The sequence below is a fragment of the Canis lupus genome, chromosome 23 (assembly GCF_003254725.2).
Source record: "Canis lupus dingo isolate Sandy chromosome 23, ASM325472v2, whole genome shotgun sequence".
Taxonomy (NCBI): domain Eukaryota; kingdom Metazoa; phylum Chordata; class Mammalia; order Carnivora; family Canidae; genus Canis; species Canis lupus.
In genome coordinates this window covers 48,406,494-48,430,918 of record NC_064265.1, presented here as the reverse complement: position 1 = coordinate 48,430,918, position 24,425 = coordinate 48,406,494, and the positions used below count along the sequence as shown (strand labels likewise).

Here is a 24,425-nt window from a genome sequence, read left to right as displayed (position 1 = left end):
AATATTTTAAAAAATGATGCACATACCTTCATTAAAACATACTTTATGGCTAAAAAAATGCTAACCATCATCTGAGCTCTCAGTGAGTTATAATCATTGACCACAGATCACTGTAACAGATATAATAACGAAAATATCCGAAATATTGTGAGAATCACAAAAATGTAACAGAGATACCAAGTGAGCAAATGCTGTTGGGAGAAATGGTGCCAACAGACTTGCTCGACGCAATTTGTAAAAAAACAGATCTGGTAAAAGTGAGATAAAGTGGAGCTCACTAAACCTAGGTATGCCTGTTAAAACACTGTGATAAATTCACATATTATGATTTTTAATATATAAAACAACAAACAATGACAGACACAGACGGCCTGCCTTTTATAGTGAAGACTAAATATAACAGGACTTTAAGATAATATGAACAATAAGAAATATATGAGCTAGAAATTTATAGAAGTGGGAAGTAAATGAAGAGGCGATGATCTAACGGTGAACATATCTGTGAATATATTAATTATTAACGCGTACAGGCTAGATCTGCAATCTGATAATCTATAGACTTTCCACTAAAAAGATAACAGATGGTGTTTTAAGTCACTTCTCTAGCCCCAAATTATAATCCCAGAAAGAAATATCATATTTATTTACTAGTAGGCTTCTGACCTTTTTCAAAGCTTCTAGGACAGAGAACTTTCTGACCATGCCAGCTGGAGTATTTCTCCCCTCCTGGTGACATAACAACAGTGATAATACTGCCACAACGTTTTTATGGAACTTAACCAGACATACCAACATATAGGACCTCAGATGGAAACATTCAGACAATATTTAAGGAAGGCCAAAAGGGGATTCCAATAAGAACAGAGTCTCAGAAGGATCCTCCACTGGCCAAGCAACAGCCCTAGCATCTGATGAAGACAGAGGTCAAATCAAGGCCTTTTGAGTTTCAGGGGGGCCAGGACCCCCATATCTCTTGCTTTCGCAGCTCACTTCACCCCAGAGGGACTCCGAGGAGTTCCCTTGTGACTTACAACAAGGAGGAGACAGGGGTCGGGACTGGGTACTGTAATCTCATGCTGGGGAGCAAGAGGCCAAGAAGCAGGGCAGTTGCGGTTCCAACTTAAAAAAAAAAAAATGTATTTTGAAAATTAGATGTTCTGGTTCACAAATAAGTAAATGCCCAGAATAGTCAATTAAAAGAAATTACACAGAAATGTTTTATTTTCATTTTCTCAAATGAGGAATTTTAAGTTTCCTTTCCTACTAGCTTTAAAAAGATGTTTAAGTAAGTTAAAAAAAAAAATCAAACTCCAAATCAGTTGCATATTTAAAATCACTCAGGTCCCAGGACCCCTTCCCCCAAATATTGATTAAATAGTCTGGTCTGGGATGGTCCCTGGGGATCTATTATATGTTTGTTTTCAAAGATTCTCAAGCATTTCCAGTGTGTGAATTCACGATACTTGCTACAAAACCCCTGAAAACACAGCTACTATTTTCCATGTGAAAGCTCAAATGGTATCATTAAGTTAATTTAGACAGAATCTTTATTTTTCAAAGATTTTATTTTTAAGTAATCTCTACACCCGATGTGGGGCTCGAACTTACAACTGAGGATCAGTCATGCTCCACTGACTGAGCTAGCCAGGGGCCCCCTAGAACCTTTACTTCTTAAGTTACAGCAGTGCCTATTCACATTTTTAAAATCCTGCAAACTGCAATGACACAAAATGAAACTTAGCTCTGATTCAAGGCTTTGTTTTCAAACACGTAACTTGCATTTTCTAGCAGTTACACAGCACCCTCTCTATTGGCAGTCCCGGGGCTGTTGGGAGGTTAAGAAAACCTGGGGTGAGATTATGCTCCCAAGAACATTTGGCAACGTCTAGGACCATTTTTGGTTGTTACCACTGGAGTGATGGGCATCTAGTCCACAGAGGCCGAGGATGCTATAAAACATGCTACGATGCACAGGACAGACTCACAGCAAAGACTCATCCAGGCCAAAATGTCAACGGTGCCAACAAACCCTGCTTTGTACTTAAAAACTTCATTTGCGGTTGCCAGCTATTAATTTTCCACCCTGCCCATTCAAGAGTTTCATGAGGTTGTGAAGGGAGGAGCGGCTCAAGGAGCCCTTCCCACTGACTTGGGAGCTTCAGTGGGCTGTCTCTCCCAGCACCAACCCCAATCCCCCTGTAGGAGCTCACACCCTGCAGAGAAGCTGAGCAGAGCTCCACTGCTGTGGTCATAAATGCCACAGCCTATACAGGGCCTGTGAGTGATAACAGCCGTCAGCCCCCAAGCCGAGTTTATGGCAATGTACACTGTGGTGTAAAACAGATAGCTACTTGACATAAACAGGGCTCCCAAAATAAAACATTACTGAACAATCGCTGACTTTTAAGGCTAAAGCCATATACATCACATAAAAAAAAAAAAAAAAAAAAAAAAAAAGAAAAAAAAGAAAAGGAAAACACAAACTATAGGTTAAACCTAAAGAGGACAAAGAGAAAAAGTGAGGAGGGAAATTTAAAGCCTCTTTGTTGTATTCTTAATGCCTTTAAGAACATTTTTTTTTTCTTCTGCTTTCCTTCAGTCCTTCCCTGCTCTCCTCATTTCTAACTACCCAGAAGGGGAACATCAAAAATTCCTATAAAAAACTTCTGTTCCGTCATCCGAATGGAAGAAGATTAGAAGAGTAGAGAAGTTCTGGATCTCAGACAGGAGTTCAACTCAAATACTTTCTTGGCCTCAGGCAAACTATTCAATGGCTTATAAAACTGGGGAGTTCTAGAATGATGATCACTCCCGTAGCTCGCAGCAAGCTAAAACAACAAGGAAAATAACAGAAACCTATAATTTTGTAATTGCTTTAGAGAGAAAGTTGTCCACAGAATAGATTTTTCTACTGCAACATCCTCACCCTGAAAGCAATCCTGGAAAATAGCCCACCAAGTGTCATTTCTAAGTAAGATGTAAGAGATCAATGAATTTCAATCAATGTGACCTAATTAAAACATGGTTAGGCTATTAAGGGTAACATTCAACATCTCTTACAACAATTTCTGTAGTGTTCGTTGTTGGTAGACTTCATTTGTGCAGTATTTCACATACGGGTCAAATGTGGATGCTGTGTGCTTCTCCACAATGTCACTTATGTCATCGATGAAGATATTATTCTGATGTCTTGCTTCCAACTCCGTGAAGAATCTAGAAAAAGAAACTCATTTACATTTTCTTATTTATAACTGAAAAACATTGAAGATCATTCTCATTTCATGTTATTTATTATACATGGCTTGGAAATATCAACAGTGCACAATACCAACTCAAAGGGATACAATGAAAAACTATAAAGATTGTCTGAACTCAAATCTATCGTATTAACATCTTATTACTTCAAATGTTCAACTGAAAACACTGATAACATAGGGCATTTCTCTGCTTTCAGGTAACAATTCCCTAGATATTGGAGGAGATGGGGTCATGTTTCCGTATTTCATTGTATTGAAAAGCCTATGAGCAAAACAACTAAATAAGTACTTAGAGAACAAGTCGGAGGGGCGCCTGGGTGGCTCAGTCAGTTAAGCATCCACTCTTGATTTCAGCTCAGGTCATGATCTCAGGGTTGTGAAATCAAGACCTGTGTCTGGCTCCATGCTGCTTGCTCTATGCTGCTTAAGAGCCTCTCTCCTTCTCCTGCTGTCCCTCCCCCACTTGCATGCACTCTCTTTAAAAAAAAAAAAAAAAAGTCTGAAATAAACCTAATTCTGTGTCCTTTCTCTGCAAATAATACTATTTTAAGACATTTAAATGTACTCAGAAATTATTAAGATGGCATTTTTGGGTTGCCAGATTTAGGGTGTGCTTGAATCTATCTATCTAGTGTCTAGTCCTTTGAAAATTAAATTTCTGGTAAATGAGTTATTTTATAGTACAAGTATGTGCAAAAATAGTGAATGGGACATCTTGAGCAACCTGTATTTTATCTGGCAATCCTACACGGCATTCAATTTTAACAGCACATCAAAATCAAATATTTGAACTAGGTTTCTACCAAAAGCATGGAGCTCAAAACGTAGTCCATAAACCAAGCATCTAAGAGCTAGAAATGCAGAATCTCACCGCCTATGTCCCCCAAGCCAAACCTGCATTTTATCAAGATCTTCAGATGATTTGAATACACAGTAAAAGTTGAGATGAACCACCCTAGAGCACACTTATTGTCCAAGTTGGGAGGAATAGGAAAATCTATTAGAAAGAACTATCACTGGGTGGCCAAAGCATCTTCCAAATGTAAGGAAGGTGAAAGTAACAGTAGTTTCTCTAATGTTGAGTTCTGAAATAGTCCTACAAGAGAAATTTAGTTTTCAATAACCTCTTTAGCATTCATCACATCATAACTCCTAACGAGTTTGCTAGGTGGACTCCAAATACAAAATTCAAGGCAGACAGTGAATGAGACAGCAGAAATCTACACAAGACGGTTAATAGTAAATATGGGCTAACATTTTCTCACATTCGCATCTCAATTATTTTCAAAGAATATCCTGGCACCCAGCAATAAAACAATCCAAATTTTAAGAGGTCTTGAATTTATATATTTATGTGTACATTAAACACACTGTGCTATAAATTGTATTTGTATTAGTTTGTCATCATTACCTATTTTATTTTTTAATATTTCCATAGGAGCTTAAAAAAATGAAATATACCTTAAATCCTAGAAGAGTAAAATTATTTACGCTGGAGAAAGCATTAAAAAAAAATCTGTATTTCCTTTAAGAAGGATTTAGGGAAAATAATCAGTAGGATTCTCATCCATAGCTTGTAAGCAGCCTAGTTATCCAAGCCCTTTGTTTAAAACACAAGAAAAACAAACAAACAAACAAACAAACATAAAGCATACTTGGCTGGGCTACTTGGTTTTCCTTCCAAAGGTATTAGGGTTAATATGCACAATCTTAAATAGTAGGTCAGAAATACCAAATTATGTTCCAAAAAAGCTTCATATCACTTTGTCAGGACTGAATCTATTAACATTCAAGTAAAATATCAAATGCTCTCCTCAGAGTTTCAGCAATTGTAAAAACAACCTACTCTAAACCCCTACTATGTCTGTTAAAGGATATTTAAAAGCCATGTTTCTTAAAGGATATTTTCTATATAGACAGGTCCCTGACTTCAAGAACTGCATGTTATATTGGGAAGGTAAGGCTACACAGATGATGGTGGTGGTGGTGTCAGTATCTTTTTTTTTTTTTTAATTTCAAGAACTATGTATGTTTTTAATTAGGGTAAGATATATGTACAACAAAAGTTGCCATCTTAACCATTTTTAAGTATACAATTCAAGGATATTACATGCACAATGTTGTACAATTTTCAGCACCTTCTATTTCCAAAATATTTTCATCACCTCCAACAGAAATGCTATACCCATCACCTAATAATGTTCCATCCCCCCTCTCCCCAGCCTCTAATCACCTTTTTTTCTTTTTTGAGGGGGGAAGGGATTGAAGGAGGAGGGGTTGAGGAAGAGAGGGAATCCCAGCAGGATCCACACCTAGTGCAGAGCCCCATGTGGGGCTCGATCTCACCACCCTGAGATCGTGGCCTGCGCCGAAATCAAGAGTCTGGCATGTAACTGACTGAGCCATCCAGGTGCCCCTGCCAACACTTTCCATCTCTATGAATTTGCCTCTTCTAGATATCTCATATAAGTGATCATAAAATCTTTGTGTTGTCTGGCTTATTACATTTAGTGTCATGTTTTCCATGTTAATCTATGCTAACACACGTAACAACTTTATTCCTCCTTATGGCTGAATAATATTCTGTTGTGTGTGTGTACATATATTATGCTTATCCATTCATCTGCTGATGGACACTTAGGCTGTTTCTACCTTTCTGGCCACTGTGAATAAATGATGCTGTTATGAACATACGTCCACAAGCATCTGTCTGAGTCCTTGTTTTCACGTCTTTGGGGCTATATACCTACAGGTGGACCTTTAACTTCACTGACTCTGCTAAAAATGATATATGTATCAAGAAGGGCTAGTATCCTGCCAAGAACCAGTACAGAAGAAGTTGGGTTATATACCGAGGAGAGATTATTTCATTAAATCAAAGCTGAATAGGAAATGATCCTTCCCAACACGCATAGACGAGCAGCCCATAGGAGGCATGGAACCACTTAATTACGATACAAGACCTGTAACAAAGGCATACAGTGCAAAGTCCAGAGGGCCGGGTGACTGACTGCAAGGAAAGAATGGGAGGAGGGTCATCAGTGATGAGGATGGCATTAGTGGGAGCAGAGCGGCACGGGAAATAACATAGGTACAGGCACAAACTGGGAAACTGGGATTCAGTAAGGCTGAGATGTTGACCATGGGAGGACCAACGGCAGAGAATGAGGGTTGAAATGCATGTCAAAGCCAGACTGCAAAGGTCTGACTGTATGCTGAGCAGCTTGCACTTCGTCTGTGGATGATGAGAACCACTGGAGGTGATGAGGACAATACATCATCCGATCAGAGAAAACTGGGGCAGAGAAGTGCAAATGGGGAGAGAGGAGACTGCAAGCAGGCCAATGAAATGGCTAATGTGGGCACAAAGCCTGGCTTTATGGGGAAGTCAAAAAAGAGGGGACACAGATTAGGGAAACAATTAGGAGAAAAAATTAACAGAAAGAAAAAAAAAAACCTCATCAGAGGGGAAATCAAGGAAGATGCTGGGGTTTCTATTCAAGATTTCCGCCTGGGCATCAAGGTGGGCCAAGAAACAATCACAAAGACAGGGATTTAGGAGGAGTGAGAAGGAGCATGAAGGAGCAGTTTGATTTTGTCTTAGACGTGTCAAAAGGACAGCTAAAAATACATGTCTGTGAGAATTCAGAGCCACGGGAGTTCTGGGTAGTATGTAGTCAGGACAGGTTCACGTTTAGCTGGTTTTCATATAAATGCAAAATAGTTACTCATTGTTTTAACTCCATGTGTCTTTCAGGAAAATGTTCAGAGAAAACTGAAAAAAAAAAATTAAGAAAAACCATTCAAAAGGCCATTATCATGTAAATCTAAGAAATAAATGTCTCAGAGGCAAATATCCCTTTCTTGTCTTTAACTAACCATTGTAGTCTGAAGGAATGCAACTACATAACCAAAAACAACAGTAACTTGGCTTTTCCCAACGAAAAGGAAAATTCATTTATCACAGTACAAGCCCTGCCAAAGTATAAGATTAAAAACAAAGTACTAATGAAATATGTGTTTATGCTACTTACTTTAATATAACATAAACTGAGCCACCCATCTTTTATTTTGACAATAGCATAATTAAGACATAATTTAAAGCTTCCTATGTTAAATTATCTATTGGTTATTTTGGCAAATTTGCATAGTTTACTAAGTGAGCTGGGCTACAAAAAGACCAAGAAAGTTATTATTGAAGAATGAGATATTATTTCAATAACCGAGAATGCTGGAAATCCAAATCAAACCTGAAGCCAAAGTAAAAGCATTCCGGTTCCCTCAATGAAATTTAAATGAGTTTGGGAAGTAATTTGGCTTATTGGAAGGACAACATTTTAATGGAAATACATGTCAGCCCTGTGAATTCCACCCCCCCACCTTGGGACAATACCTTCATTATTTCATCTGTGTAGCATCACCCAGATGATCATGTTTTATAAACAATCATGCTCTACAACTTCTCTCATGTCTCTTTTCTCCAACAAAATTCTAAATCCCATCGCTAAAGTCCAGATGTTGAGAAGATTCTGATGGACCAGAAAAGGCTTCCTGGAAACATTGCCTCCTAACCAGAAACCCTAGTAGTTAGCCCTGTTTGACTGTTGACTCTCGGGCACCAGGCACAATCACACCCATGCTTCAGAGGATTGCAACCTGCCCAGATGAGCTCCCCAGCTGTGCAGAGAGTGGTCAGACCTTCAAGGACACCATGGTGGCCTCTCGGGAGCTGGGTCTTCAAGAAAGACGAGACTACAGGGCAGCCCGGGTGGCTCAGCGGTTTAGCGCCGCCTTGGGCCAGGGTGTGATCCTGGAGACCCGGGATCGAGTCCCACGTCAGGCTCCCTGCATGGAGCCTGCTTCTCCCTCTGCCTGTGTCTCTGCCTCTCTCTCTCTCTCTGTGTCTCTCATAAGTAAATAAAAATTAAAAAAAAAAGACGAAACTACATTAGAAAAGCTTAATCATGGCCTATATCCTTTCCTCTAATATTTCCTAGAACTGCAAGGACTGCATAGTCTCTAAGCTCTGTGTGGCTGTGTTATCAAGCGGTAATCTTAAATGCAGAGCTGCACTGTGGGGTGTTAAAAAAAAAAAAAAAAAAAAAAAAGCCAACAAGGAGGTAGCTGTTTTTGATATAATCAGCACCTGTACTTTTGTTAGCTTCACCTTCTCCCTTCTGCAATGGGTAGAAAAGACAGATGTGAGCTATATACGTACCCATATCATATTAACAGCCTTCTTAATATTCGATTGATAATGTAACTGGCAAGTCAGATATGAGAGTTCCTGATAGCTCTTGAGAACTGTAGGGTAAATCTACCAATCTATAGAGGAGATTACAGTCTATTAAATACAGACAATAAATCTGATTCAATCAGTCAACCAGCGAAATCTCCTCCTATGTGTCTCCCTCAAAGTGACAGGCTTTGGTAAACATCAAGGAGCAAACAACTGATATTTATGACCATTAAGCTCAGGGCTACATGCTTCCCATATACCACCTCATTTAATTTAACCCTCAAGCCTGCTTTATGGGAAGGCTTTTATACCCACTTTAGAGATAACAAAACCAAGGCTGAGAGAGCTTACGTCAAAACTCAAAACCACCAAGCCTCAGTTTGAACCAGAGCCCCACGCCTGTGATCCAACCACACCAACGCCTCTGCTCACAGACACCCGCTGAGCTTGCCTGCTACGACCAGCCATCCTTCCACCGAGACATCCAGCAAAAAGACGAGCAGCTGGAGCTGAGAAGGAACCACAGTATCTTCCAAGAAGACCAGCTGTCGAATCATCTCAGCACGTAAATCACACACATCAACACAGTAAAGGCTTCCACAGTAGATTTATGCTGTGCTGAGATCTGCAGGGCGGCCCGGGAGTGGTCAACCACCCCTTGTGTGTGGCCTCCAGGGAAAACAATCAGGAAGGCCACAGCCAGTGATGTGCTCTGGTCCTGGCTGACACAGTATAAGCAAATGCTGCTTTCCAGGTGCCCTGCGAAATTCAGAGTCATTCATTTTTGGCTGCCTTACACCCTGGGGCCCTCCACTTTGCCTCGCAACCCCCCACTCATCTTTCAAGAGTCCTTCAAGAAGCTTTCCCTGCCCCACTGGACTGGGTTAATTTACGTCTTTATAAACCCCTATGCTTCTCCTTTGATAGTCCTACCTGTGATCCTTACTAATTATATTATGATTGTGTTTACATCTGCCTCTCTTAGCAAACTCTAGAGAAGAGGGACCGTGTCTCTTTTGTTCAACTACCTGACCCTAACCAGGGTATGACCAAAAAAAACCTGGCCATGGTACCTGAAACACAGTCAAATATTTGATGTGCATAAACCAAATTTGTGTTCTAAATAGAAAAATTAAAGATGAAACATGTTCAAGTAATTTTGTTTTACCGGTATTTCACCAAACATGTCACCATGTCACACCCATAAATTGGTCAGTATCTTTGCTTTACTCACTGATAAATCAAGTGAATGTACTGTTTTTTTTTTTTTTTTTTTTTTTTTAACCACAAACTGGGTTCCCAGAACTATGCAAGACACAATGAGGGTCACCAACCAATGAAGACACAGACGCCTTTTATAATCCTATCACGCGGGGTCACCCAAATGAGACCCAGTCCAGCCCCAAGTCTCTTCAGTGCCAGCTGCACTCTCCAAAAAACCTGCCAGGACCCGCGTCTCCCCCACGCATGCAGCCGAGGGAAGATTCTAGCCCCGCTAAGGAAGCTCTCAGCGCTCTTGCAGGAGAAGCCCAGAAAGCAGGGCTCTGGTTATAATCAGCGCTGTCCTGTGCCCTTCCTGGAATGGCATCCTTTCAAGGTACTTTTCCTTCATTAATATCCATCTGCCTAAAGCAAACTCCGAACCATTCTTGGACGTCTTCCTCACTCGAATGAGCCGTCAACTAAACAGCTGCAGGATCCCACCAGAGAGGGTCATATTCCCTTATGCTGAGCCATGTGACATACCAGGCAGGTTTCACATGTCTAAGTTGCTGCTGTATCATAAAATATCTCCACTAAACAAAGAAATAGTCCAGATAAGTGGCAGCAAACTATTTGCTGCTGGAAGTACTTTTCCTAACAGAGCACCAACAGAAGAACATTCTGTACTCTACCAAAAATGAATTCATATTCTGTGCAGATAAGGGAGATTTGGGGCTTTGAGCATTTGTTTGGGGCTTTTTGTTGGTGGTCATGTTGACGCTAAAGATCAGCATCAAGTTCTGCTAATACTCTGCTGGGTCGGGGACAGGAGTGCGTGACAAGAGGATGCCACTAACCTACGTGGCGCTCTGCCCAGAGGCATGCTCCACACTCTAGCAGGACATCACCGACCAATCACAATGGATGAATAAGATGAAGTCCACCTAGGAATCCTCCACCAGACTAGCCATGATGGAAAATGTGCTACTTTGACAAAGACAGAGGGCTGTTGCTTCTCAACATCCTGATCTGGTAAAGGCCTCATGAGGGTTCCCTCCTCAGCAGACCATATATCTTGTCCTGTTCTATTTCAGCTTTTCCTTCTGAAATTTTGCCTCTGAATTGGCAAGGGGTAAGAGTTGGAATGAAGAGAGGCTGGGAATGGGAAATTTAAAAAAACAAAATTCCAAATAAAAATATTCTGGTAGCCTTAACTCCCATTCAGATAGCTCCTGCTCGATCCTTAAAATCTCTAGGATGGATTTTGTTAAGAGATTCTTATCATCCTCACGAAACCTCCAAGATCAGCCCAGGCATAGAACAGAAGAGACTGGAGTGAAAGAGACGGACAAAGGATTTTTTTTTTTTAAACCTCCATCCCGCACAACACAGAGCATGCTTGGGTTTCAATCCTACTCCTCCAGATACCTTCAGTTCAAGGCACCCAGCAAACCCCAAAAAAGGAAGGTGGAGCTGGGGGCCAGGGAAGAGAAAGGCAAAGAGAGACTAGAGAGCTAAGTGCCCCCCGCAAGACCCCTTCACATCAGTCAAGGCTCCCCTTTAACTAGTTCTTCCTCTCACCGAGAATGTATATGCTCAAAGGAATGTAAACTGGACCATACCGAGATAGGAAAACAGTATTTTAAAAGTTCCTGCGACATTAATGCCATTAGGCTATTTTCACTTAAAAATGAGAATTTCAAGTATTTATCATGTGAATCTGCTTCACAAAAATATACTGGAGAAGAAGCCGGTTCCCATGGTAACTCACTGCATACTGGTTTCTTTCAGCACCGCTCACGTGCCTTCACCCATATTGCAAATCCTTCCAGAATGAGGGTCTCATGCTAATGAATGACGGAGAGCAAGTGCCAGTGCTCTTATCAAGACGTCCTTAGAAGAGATGAAAGCCACTAGATGAGCGGGCCTGTGATGCCCTGGCTTATTAGGGACAATTTCTACAGTTTTCATTTTTTTTTTTTTTTCCTGGAGCACAACTATTAATTGCCACACAATGGAAAAATCACTTCCAAATTTTATATAGGACCCTGGAGACTGAGACCAAGTATTCCTGGTTCACCACTGGCTCTCCAGGACTTAGCAAAGAATAAGCACGCGATAAATGTGCCAAATGAATCGATACGAGATGCCTGCTATCCTCCTTTGCCTCTTTGTTCAAGTTCCATCTTCCAAGGGGAGCAACAGTGAGTTATAATATGAAGCAAGCATCCACCAGGGCTGATTTAATAATGCCCTTAGATCACCAGGGTGCTCACGGCAGGGGTGGGCAGGGGCGAGGTGGCTCTGCATAGCTCGGCTGGGTGGCAAATATGCGCACGTGCGCATTTATGTGGCATCTGAGATCCTGGCTTGTGACCTCAAGAATAATTCTGCTAATCCACTGCCTGGCAAAAATCCTTCAAGAACTCAGAACCTAGGCAAGATTTATGACTTCTGAGGAACTGTTTCCTTTCATGGGATGACAGTTACATAACCAATCCTGTGGCCCCTTTACCTTGGCTACTTCTAAAAACATTACTGTGTTTAACCCTCGCTCCCAGAAACGCCAGCAGGAGAGGCAGCTGAGCACGTCGGCTCTCCTCCTCACTGCCTCCTTTTCTATTTCCCACTTAAACGGCCACATTCATTTCCTACTCAAACATGTCATTTACTGTAAGTTGCCTTGAGCCTTTTGTGGATGCAGTTGGGAATATAAATTATCAATTATAAACCAACCAGGAAAATGTGCATGCTTGGTGGCTGCTGGGAAAGAGCACCAAGAGTAAATTTATAGAACACTGGAACGAAGTCAAGTCAAACACAACGGTCTTCGTGCTGAAGCCCCCTTTCCTATTGTGCGCTGGTCATTCTGGAATAAAATCAGCACACGAAAGAACACATTTGTCTTCAGGCACTATTTCCAGATCCTTTTAGGTGGTGCCCACAGTCTTTCAATCCAAATTCAATCCACAGAGAAGAATAATGTTTAAAGGAAGCCCCAAATCTCTGCATCTCTGTTTTTCTTTATTAATCATGCCCCTAAAAGTTGTCTTCCTAAAGAAAGAAATGCTTCCTCTGGCATCCCATCAATTTTATCAAAAAAAGACAAAGGGACCAGGACACAATTTGGAAAAAAAAAAACCCATAAAGGTCAGCTTCCTAAGGCATAAGGCCCTAAGAAAAATGATGCTTGTCTATGCAAGGGAAATAGAATTTCATATCGTCTCTGACATTTTTCAAACCTGTTCCAGTTTACGCTGCAGCAGCTGGCTCCCGTCCTCTCCCCACTGCCCCCTCAGATCTTCATCAAGGATTTTTAAAAAGCTTTCCTTTTAGATGGTTATTAGCACTGGTTAGCTAAAGTATCCGAAAGAATGGGATCTATGGGATAAACAAATTCTCATCCTGGCTGTAAGTGGATAATGATGAATTTTCTGTTTCTTCACTCAGTAAAACAAAACGAACAACTGAACAGAGAAGATGACCGGGTCAACCTTTGGTCCTGCCACCCACAGCAACCAGCCCAAGAAAGACCACCAGCAACACAGCAGAGGGAGAAACACTCCGGAAAGGAAGGAAAAAGAGTCCACAGGCCAATGGGAGGAGAGCACGAAAGAACAAAAAGAGGGAACGCCAGCTTATTAGCTTCCAAATCACCTCCTCACTACCAAACACCAGGGTTCCTGCTCTCCCCTTTCTCGGTATTGGGGTTCTGTGATCTCTTATCTCACAAGCAAACCCTGTTAGATAACAACAGCTGTGCGTGAGTAATACCTCCAGATAAAGTCAATCTCACATGCACTGCGGCAAGGCCCACTGTGCACCCTTACGACACACCTCTGGAAAACGTGTGCAGGCTCAGAAGCCAAATGGCCTCGGTTCAAACCCAGGTCCTCTCTTTTATTAGCAGCGTAACCTTAGGCAACTTGCCTAACATCAGCCGGTCCTATTTCCTCATTTGTAAAATGGGAATAATAATGGTGTGACCTCATGTGGTTCTCATGATGACTGAATGAATTAAAACATGTTAAGTGGTTAGAACATGATCTAGCCCATGGTTCATGCTCATTAACATTAATTATCATGTAAAGGGCAACGCATACCTCTTTTAAGTAATGCCAGTAAGTGGTCTTGCTTTTCCAGTCCATTCTGCTCGAGGACAACAAAGCCCAGCTCCTATGTTTCCATCCATGACGTTCAGGTGGCAGGTATAATGTAATCCTGCCATCCACCAAAAAGGCTCAAAATCACAGGGTATGCACGTTCCCAACAACTTTAAAAATGTTTCTAATGGGTACTTATCAATGACAAAATTAAAGGAGGATCTAATTGGTCCATTTCAGGTCCTGTGTTTTGGTGCCTCTTCAGGGAGTGACAAATGGGTAAACAACAGACCAGGGCAAACCAACACTTTTCTGCCAAGAAGGGATAGACCATTCCCTTACGCTGTGAGGAAGAGGTCATGTCACAAGTAAGAAAGAGGCTTGCAGCCAGGCGAGGCACAGACACAAAGGCAAAAGTGTCACAGTGGGCAAAAACACAAAAGGCACCGTGTTGTGTTTACCTGTAGAGCGCCCTGTGGCAGGCTGAATCGTGGCCCCCAAAGATGTTCGTGTCCTGTATGTTCTCCTGTGTGGTAAGAGCGACTCTGCAGATTCGATTAAGGATCTGGAGATGGGGAAGTCATCCTGGATTACCCAGGCCCAATGCAATCAGGAGGGTCCCTCTACGCAGAAGACAGGAAGATCAGGATCACAGAGAAGATGTAAGGATGGAAGCAGAAATCAGAGAGGAAGGAAAGGGGGCACCTGGGGGGGGCTCAGTGGTTGAGCGTCTGCCTTCAGCTCAGGGCATGACCCCGGGGTCCTGGGATCGAGTTCTGCATCAGGCTCCCTGCAGGGAGCCTGCCTCTTCCTCTGCCTGTGTCTCTGCCTCTCTCTCTCTCTCTCTCTCATGAATAAATGAATAAATGAATAAATAAATAAATAAATAAATAATAAATAATAAATAAATAAATAAATAAAATCTTAAAAAAAATAAGAGAGAAAGCACAATGCAGTTGGCTTTAGAGATGGTCAGATGCCAAGGGATGCAGGTGACCTCCAGGTGCTGGGAAAGGCTCAGAAACACATCATCCTCGGGAGCCTCCAGAAGGAATTAGCCCCAGTGACACCTTGATGTCAGCCCAGTGAAATGGACCTCAGACTTCTGGCCCTCAGAATTGTAAGAGGAAAAAAAAAAATCACAGACTTCTGATCCTCAGAATTGTAAGAGGAAAAAAAAAATCATGTGTTGTTTTACACCGCTAAGTTTGCAACAGTTTGTTACAAAAGGAATATATCCCCTTAATCCATCTGGGAATCTCTATCTTCTAACCTCTGTTTCTTCTCTAATATCTAATACCCAGTTTCTATATGGAGGCTCCCCCATGACTCATGACCCTGACCTTAGAGCTTTACCAATTCCAGAAAGACCCAGCTCCCTCTCCTACTCATTCACTCACTGACTTTTCACTGAACACCTATTATGTACCCAGACAGCCCAGGGCAGTTCCAACAAAAGTCCCCACCTTCGTGGCACTCACAGCATAGTTCCTAGGGAGGTGAGCTCACTCCACTCCTCCAGGACCTACAGGAGGCCTGGACAAACAGCTGTTAGCGCTGCCGATGAAAACCAGAACAAAACACTTTCTCTTCTAGGTTCATCTTAAGTAACTACCAAAGAGGAGGAGGGAGATGGGGCAGTGAGGGAAGGAATGGTATGAAAGTTCCCAAAGATGGGAATGCACGGTTTGTGCCCAGGGAATGGGGGTGGTGGAGCTCAGGTTTGTTAATGGCAGGCTTTTATTATTATTATTAGTATTAGTATTAGTATTATTAGTATTTTTAATGGCGGGCTTTTAAAGGAGTCCATGACGCAGAGGAGTTTAAGAACCACCGGCTTTGGATAATGAAAACGGTTAACACAGAGAGATCCTCAAAACTTGGGAAATTACTAGAGATGAAATTATAAAGGCAGCCCAGCCCTAGACTGTGAAGAACTTAGAGTCCCATGGCAAGGAGTCTTAATGCCTTAAGTAATAGAGGACTACAGAGATTTCTTATATTTTAGGAAGTCAAATAGCTGGATAAGGAACACAATGTAGGGCTGAAGACTGAACTGTGGTGTAACGAAGAAAGCAAGGAGGCCAGCCACCCTCTACATGCATCATCCACGTAGAAGAGGAATCTAGCAGTTCCTCAAAATGTCAGAGTTACCATATGACCCACCAACCCCCTCGTAGCCAAACACCCTAGAGAAATGAAAACATGTTCACACAAAAACCTGCATACAGATGATCACGGCAGCATAATTTAAAATGGCAAGTAGGAGAAACAGCCCAAGGTCCACCAAGTAATGAATGGATCGATAAAATGTGGTAGGATGAACCCACAGGTGAACACACTATATTAGGCAGAAAGAAGCCAGTCACAAAAGACCCTATATTTTAGGAGTCCCTTAATATGAAGTGTTCAGAAGAGTCAGATCCATAGAAAGTGGAGTGTTAGTTGTCTATGGATGAAGACGTTTGGGGGAAAATAGGTAGTGAGGGCTAATGGATACAGCCTTTCCTTCTGAGGTGATGAAAATTTTGGAAGACTGATTGGGGTGATCTTTGCTCAGCCTGTGACTATACTAAAAATCACCAAATTATACAACTTGAACAGACTATTTGTATGGCATATGAATTATTCTCTTAATCAAGCTCTTTAATTAAAAGGGCAACAGCTGGGAAATAGACAGCAGGGTTCAAAAGCCGATATCCAGGAGCTTTCATTCAGAGATAAAGCACTCTCTTTTCCTACTTTCCCAGAGAGTGATTTTGCATGTGTTCCATCTCTTGTCAAGGGACTTTCATGAAAAGTTCCAGGATTTAAACAATATAAGCGAGCTGTCCTGGTTGAGGTAGGGTCAGGAGGCCCAGAGTTTCTGTTGTTTGGCTTCCCTGACACCCAAGCTGGCCAACCCGAAAGTGCCTTCAAGGAATTCCAGGCCCCGTGGAACACAATCTGAAACCACTCCACATATCCAAAAGGGCTGAGAGATGTGGGAATGCTAAGCATCTTTATAGGGTCATGGAGAAGGAATCTAGCCAAAATCTCCCTAGCCACACCAGGCAATTGGAGACAGTACATCCACCCCAAAGCAGCCCTGCCCCGCTGCACGGGCCTTTGGCCCAACTAACAACTGTTAGCCTTCTGCTCCCTCACCATACAAGATTCCCCAACCAGAGGGGATAATGGTTTCCTTTAGAGAAAGCTAACAAAGGTTTGCTTTCACACCCTTCCCATAAGACTTTTGGAGAGGTCCGGTGATGGCAATTTAAGTCCAGAAGAATCCAAATGTTCCAAAAATTTCACCTAGCATTGGACCACAAGGAAGATGCTTACTCTTTTTAATGATGCTAAATTTAGGATTGTAAGGCACATGATCTATTCCTTCAGAGAAATTTCTCTAGTATGTGTGTACATCTTAACTTTACATTTGCTGCTGCTAGTCAGTAATTGATAAACCACGAGCAGTCCCGTTTCCCCACTGTTTGTGTTCCCTTTTATGCACGCACCCCCTCCTTCTCTTATTTCCCTACCAAAACACACATCTTCTGCAATGGTATCTTCCTCTTGCTCCACTCTTTTTTTTTTTTTTTTTTTTTGGCCTTTGCTTCAATCTACTTTTAAGGACCTACCAAAACCCTTTCTTAAAAAAAAAAAAAAAAAAAAAAAAAAACCCTCTGGTCCCATCATCCCCTTCTTCTAAACCACTGATGATACCCAGCTGTCCAAACTAAATTTCTAACTTTGGCTTCACAACACAACTCCCTCTAAGAAAGGCCCATGGACGCATACCTCTTCTTTGTTCCTTCCCCACCTGCTCTCTGAGCCACTTTACAAAACCAGCCTACATGCCTGCAGCCACCTGCACACTGTGGACGGACAAGATCACCGCAGAATCTTCTTCCAGTGCTTGCTAAGAATGTTCACACAAAATCACCACACCTGTGTTGCTCGCCAGCAGATGCAGCAGCTGGACCATAGAGCGGTGACCACTTACAGTCTGCAGGGAGTTTGTCATCCTCTAGCCTTCTTCCTTTTTTATTGACATCTTAATCGCTGTAGTGGAAACTCCTGCATAAAGCTTAATCTGGACTTTGGCCAACGTACACACACACTTGCATTGGGTGGCTTGTCCATCGAGCAGGCGCTCCCAACCATACTCTCCATCCTCCCTTCCTGCCACAGAAGCAGAGCCGGCTCTCGGCCAGTTGTAGGAATTTGAAAAAGAGACTGCCTATCTGTAGTTTACTCAAGGGGAAACTTCACTGTGATTCCCTTTGTAGGGTGACGGTCTCCACTTCAAAGGAATGCAAGAGGCGACCGCCTGGGAGGGAAGGGGAAGGGACATGCTACTGGACGCAGGACTGCAGGGTCTAGGTCCTCCTGCGGCACGCGACCCACCGCTCAAGTTGTCAGCAGCTTCTCTAGTTTCTGTAACGCATCAAGAACTGGAGACGCCTTGGCCCCTGTGCTAACAGAGCCAACATGAATTTCAACTACAGAATTATCATCTGCTATTATACCTGAGAGCTTAACTAGACTTTGCAGAGTGCTTCACAGTTTCCAAGTGGTTTTGTGTTTTCTATTAAACATGAGTACTTTTTCTAAGGGCTTTCCTTAGAACTCATTATAGCTATACCAAATAAATACCCACCAGCTTCTTTCTAAAGCAAAACTAAACAAGACATTGAGCAGGAAAAAAAAATTGGGGCAAACTAAAAAATCCCAAATTCGGCTATAGAGAATTAACCCCTGAGAAGTGGTTTCTGAAATAATAACTCAATTGGGAATTATATTATTATTATTATTATTACCAATTGGCAATCTATTGATAAGCCAGGCTGAATTTACTGTTATCTCTAGGAATGTTAAAAGTACTCAAGACTATTGAAAAATATAATTTTAATAAGGCTTACTTTTCTTTTACAAATTTTCAGGCTTCTGTATATTAATTCCTTGCATGCTTTTGTTCTTGTTGTTGTTTAAGGTCAGCTCGAAGATAAACAACAGAGAAAGAAGAAGAAGTATTTTACTGCCTTGGAAGGTTAACGACACATGAATGAGTGCCTGCCCTCCCTCCCCAGCGGCCGACTTGGCCATGGCCGCAGGATACCCTGCCTTCCGCTCTAAGCTGTGCACGCAGGCCAAGTCAGACTCAAATGGTTTGATTTAAGTAGAGCTGCAGGTGCGAGGGCAGAGGTCAAAAAATCTAACCATCACCTTTCCTAGAGACCTTTAAAACAAGATGAAAGGGATGCCTTTCAAAACCTGAACTTTATCCTCAACTCCGTGACATGAGTAGCAAAATTTAATTGTTGAAAAAGTAGATGCTGAAAGCATTCTGGGTAGGAGACCCTTCACCGGGAAGTCATGACTCGCACGCCGTGGGTATCTGCACCACGTCTAGGACCTCCCAGGATTCAACGTAACGACGGTCTCCATTGTCCTCCTTCTCTGCGTGCCTACAAGGTAGATTTCTCTTACCTATGTATTTTCTCATTTTAAGCATTTCTTAGTTTTCTGTGGTTGCCTCACCTTCTTACCAGACTAACACCTGGGAATCAACTCAAGTAACTCTTTGGATTAGACAAGCAAAAACTCAGTTGTGTGCATGCGCATGTTTGCACACATCTCCCTCCCCGTTCTTTTAAACAGCCGGGCCACGGGCACTGTGTTTACTTCTATGTTAGCACCATAAAAAAGGCGAGTCTACTTGACCCTTCCGTTGCTCAATTGTCAAAAATTTGACAAAGTCGTATTATTTAACCAAGGGCCCATCCAAGTTTAACAGAGTGAGGAATAAAGACAAGCATGTGTTATTGAGAATTATACAAGTGTGTTTTCTTAATGCCTCAAATTACATACTATTAGACAGAAGTGTACTTGGAGTTCTTTATGCTTAATCTCCCTAAGTCCTGGTGACAGCATGTACCCTAATAGATTAAAACATATTTCCCTTTCCTCTGTCCTCCAATGCTGCTAAATTTATAAAGTCTCCGAGGAACTCCACGAGTGTGACTTTGTGCACGGGCACAAGGCCAATTGATTTTATCAGGCTAATTTAAACCAACAAAACGTGCATCAGAGCTCTCAAATGGGTGGCCAATGGGCTGAAACCACGCTATGCACATATATTAGAAAAAAATCAGAATTAGCTCCCAACATTTAAAAATCAAGATATACTGCACCCACACATCCAGATTTTCCACTTTTCTTGAAATATCAGATCACAACACTGAGCTCAAATTCCACAGTGGCTGGAGCTGCACTCACACCCCTGTTTACAGCGACTCCACCACCACGGAGAACCATCTCACACCCATCCTGCTGTACTCAGCTATGTGACCTGGCTGCCAGGGCAGGGATTTGAATTTACCCCCTTTAGAGAGGGCTCTGGAATCAGATTTTGGTCTATATTTTGGCTTGCCACTTAGTATCTGAGTACTCATCACTCTAGCAATTTACTTAACCTCAGTCATCTACTAAAAAAAAAAAGGATATAATACGATCTGCCGCAGAGACCATGGCAAGGATCGTATAACACAAAAATAGAAAGGACTTAGCACAGCACCTGGCACACAGGGCTGAATTAATGGTGGTTAGTGTTATCACCAGATGACAAAGCATCCAAAGGGTACTTAGAAAGAAAGATGCTAACTTCCATTCAGGTCGAAAAACGTTTCTGAAATCACTATTTCTACCTCCTCAAACTTATGTATGATTAGAAGCTGACTTTTCAGGGGCTTATTAAGCTTCTGTTTCCATTTGTCAGGAACGTGCAAGGCCAAATTCCACATATGTAGAAAAAACAAAAACCTCTGCAACCTCTGGTTTTCATTCAGTTCGTAAGAAAAGCAACATGGTGTTGATCAGAAATAGTTTTATAGGGGGCACGAGGGTGGCTCAGTTGGTTAAGCATCTTGCCTTCAGGTCAGGTCATGATCCCCGGGGCCTGGGATCCAGGCTCATGTGGGACTCCCTGTCGGGCTCCCTGCTTCTCCCTCTGTCCTCCCCCACTCATCTCATTCATTCTTTCTCTCTCAGATAAATAAAATATTGAAAAATTAGTCTTATACACATACAGATTGTTCCCTATACCTTAAAAGTTTCCATTAACCTGAAAAGAAAGAAAACAAGCGCTTATTATTAACCCACAAAATGTTATTTAAACTGTGAGGAAGAATTAATTGCTGCAATTAGCATCAAATTTTGAAAAAATATATACGGTTGTAAAATGTCCCTCATTATCAACACTTTGGGGTTTGCAAATTGCAGTAACTGATACCTCTGTAAGAACTATGATTAATTGGGAACTTTTACGCTTCAGATACAGAAGGAATAAAGGAAGAAAAATTATACTCAGCCATCTTTTTTCATAATCTTAGTGCAATCCTAGTGAGCAAAAATCAGTAGAAAAGTCCTGTCAACTCATATTCATAATCTGAGCCAGAAGAAAGTAGATGAGAAGCTAAATCCAATTATTTACGGCATGCTGGCAAAAGCCCAAGGCAGGACCATAATGTATTTTCAGAGGGGCTGGGGAAGGAAGGAAAAAGAATCCATGGAAACTTTACTAATAAATTCTCTTGCGATGGCATATTTAGGTATTAATAGCACCTGGCTGAAGGCAGACATTCTGAGGATAAGTAAGCTGTGTTGTAAAGCCTTAACAATGTCCCAAATGTTGGTTTTGGCTACTGTGTATGTGAGAATTGGTATAAACAAGGACGAAACTATGATCCTTATGAGCACTTCACTTCAAAGTCAATAGCAGTAAAGCACAGCCTATCGTTTACACAACAATATTTGAAGTTACAAGAACAGGTACCTTATTTCTCTAACAGATGTCTGTATAAAGCTAATACTTTTTGTAAATCAAATCACTAACAAATGACAAAACAGACAAAAAACAAACAAACAAAAAACAAACCAACAAACAAAAAACCCAAACCCTGGATAGTTCATTTGTAAAAAGGTAATTTGGGGATGGAGATGCTCCCACTTAGAAGATCTTTATTCTATATGTCTGTATCTTAGGCCAACCTGCCTTTATACACCTGTCTTTGCATTCAGAAAGCAAATTAAACCAGGAAGAAACACCTACATCCGACTGTCCCAGGGAAACTTAAAAGGCATCTTGCCATTTTGAATCGAGTGCTCAGTCCCTCCTTTCTCCATCTGGCAGGAACGCCATTACTCTGATGATCCTCTGAAGGCACAAAAGCCGCACCGAGACAAACAGGTTCTGAAGATGATGCCTCCGTTATACGCCCATGACACAGAGAAGTGACCCTACAGCAAGTGCTTCTGGTGCAGAACTTTGCAACTCACAGACACAGGGCAAAATACGGGCCCTCCAAAGGATTTTACAAGATTGAAGTCCTTTGTAACATAGGTTGATTTGTTTCCTTTATAAATAGGAAAAAAAAAAAAAAAGCAAGCTTGATGCCACTTGGCTTCTAGAGCACACCATTCCCCTGGGCCTCCTCCTACCCACCCCCACCGGCTGCTCCTTCTCAGTCTCCCTTGCTGGCTGGCCCCTGCCCCATCTTCCCAATGTCTTAGTGTTGGAAGGTCCCAGGGCTTGGTGCTCAGCACTCACTTCTCTATCTCCATCCTTTCCCCAGTAACCTCAGTGAGTCACCCTTGCCTGAAATTCCACCTAAATGCCAACCACTCCCAAATACGTGCCCAACCATCGAACTGCCAAATCCAGACGTACGTACATAACTGCTTATTCAGCTGTGCCTCAGGTCTCACAGCCATCGCAAAAGGGCATGTAGGACAAATAACCACTTAAAATCTCAACATTGTGGTAAAAGGGAAAACTAGGGAGACAATAAAAGGATCAGTGGTTGCCAGGGGCTTGGGGATGGGGAGGGATGAAGAGATACAACACAGAGGATTTCTGGGGCAGTGAAACTAACCATATGATACTATAATGGTGGTATGTGTCCTTATACATTTGTCAAAACCCACAGATTGTGCAACACCAAGAATGAACCCTAATGTCAAGTAGGATTTTGGGTGAAATGATGGATCCACATGGGTTGGATGGTCACAAGCGTACCACTCCAGTGGAAGGTGCTGATAGAGAGGGAGGCTGTGCTTGTGGGAGGTCAGGGAGTATGTGGGAAGTCTCTGTACTTAGCACTTGATTTTGCTGTAACCTAAAACTGTTCTAAAAAAAAAAAAAGGTATATTAAAACAACGGCAGTAAATGAGCCACGTGAAGAGGGACATCCAAAAGCTCATCAATCCATCTCTGTTCCTGTGTAACAGGGCGCATTTACAGGCTCCTAGCTAGAATGGTATATAATACTTTTTCTAAAGATTTCAAGAGGAATAAGGGTCCTCGTCATCCTTCCGTAGCAGTAGCATCAGCCACCAGTTTATACTTCCCTCCATCAGTGGAGTCCGTGGGTGTCCTGAATCTTCTCATCTGGGTTAATATGAAGACGAGTTTTAATGGGAACCAACGCCGAACTCTTAGACCCCTTGACCAGTAGTGTTTCCCACAAGTCCTTCCTGGCTACTGGGGAAAGAGCTGACCAGGGGGAAAGACGTAACTCTCCAACCAGAACTAGACTCCAGGCTACTCTTTTCCACGGAGCAGGAAGCAAAATAAGTAAAAGTCACACACCTTCCTGCCACACCGGAATCTTCAACCTGTTTTTCACTTCCTCTTCACCTAGCAGCCCTCCAAAACTAGAAGGGAGCCTCCACCTTGGTTCTTGAAGAGGAAAACAAGAAAACAATCATCCCGGCTTCTATTTATAGAAGTAGCCACTGATGAGGTATCGTCTGATAATGAAGAATCATCCTCACAGCTGGCTGGCATCAACGCATAATTTACCCTCCAAACTGGGTACCTCTTGAGAGTGAACGGGGACAAATAATAATTACACCTGAACAACTGAACTTATCCTGGGCAGATGAGAATGCGCAATTATCCTAATAATCTAAAGAGCACTTGCTGCATACCGGCAACTATTCTAACTCCTTTTCAGGTACTGACTAATTTAACTTCCACAACAACCTGAGGAAGCGGGTGCCGTGATCATTTCCATGTTATGTAGGTGGATTCTGAGGCTGGATGATGTTAAAAAGCTTGCCCGACATCACACAGGTCAAGAGGGAGAACAGGGACTGGAATTCACGCCGACCGATGATGCTCTTGATCAGTCACCTTGCCATATGGTACCACTACTTCGGTGACATTCTAGAAGTCTCGATCTTTACCGTGTCTTAAAACAAGCAATTCAATCTTAATCACAGGTTTTCATAATCGTGAATTATTTCATTGCTGTGTAATATCCTTTCTTTTACATCCAATTGATTTTACTCCTGATATACCTTAGGGCTGAATGAGAGAAGACAAACCCAAAGAGAGCTAGCTAGCAAGGAACTGGCCACCTGAGTTTTGCATGTGTTGTCGATTCTTATTATTTATGGTAATGTTCTATAAAGTTACTGTGAACACTAAATTAGTGAGTACGGGGAACCATTGCTCCTAGTGGAAATATGGGGTTAGCTTCCTATCAGCCTCTGGTCACCACATTTTCATCAACTGCGCAACACATAACCTCATTTTACGTATGTCTCTGTCTTTACCTTTACCTGTCTTTACCT

At 42.0% G+C, this 24,425-nt stretch overlaps 1 protein-coding gene across 1 annotated transcript in view; it reads right to left on the bottom strand.

Annotated features, from left to right (window-relative positions):
- The window catches only part of ARHGEF26 (Rho guanine nucleotide exchange factor 26), a 112,763-nt gene that overhangs the window by 45,335 nt on the left and 43,003 nt on the right, over positions 1-24,425 (bottom strand). Inside the window, exon 8 of the mRNA XM_035705114.2 lies at positions 3,061-3,213. Coding sequence (XP_035561007.2) covers positions 3,061-3,213 — 153 coding nt within the window. The remainder of the gene's footprint in view (positions 1-3,060; positions 3,214-24,425) is intronic.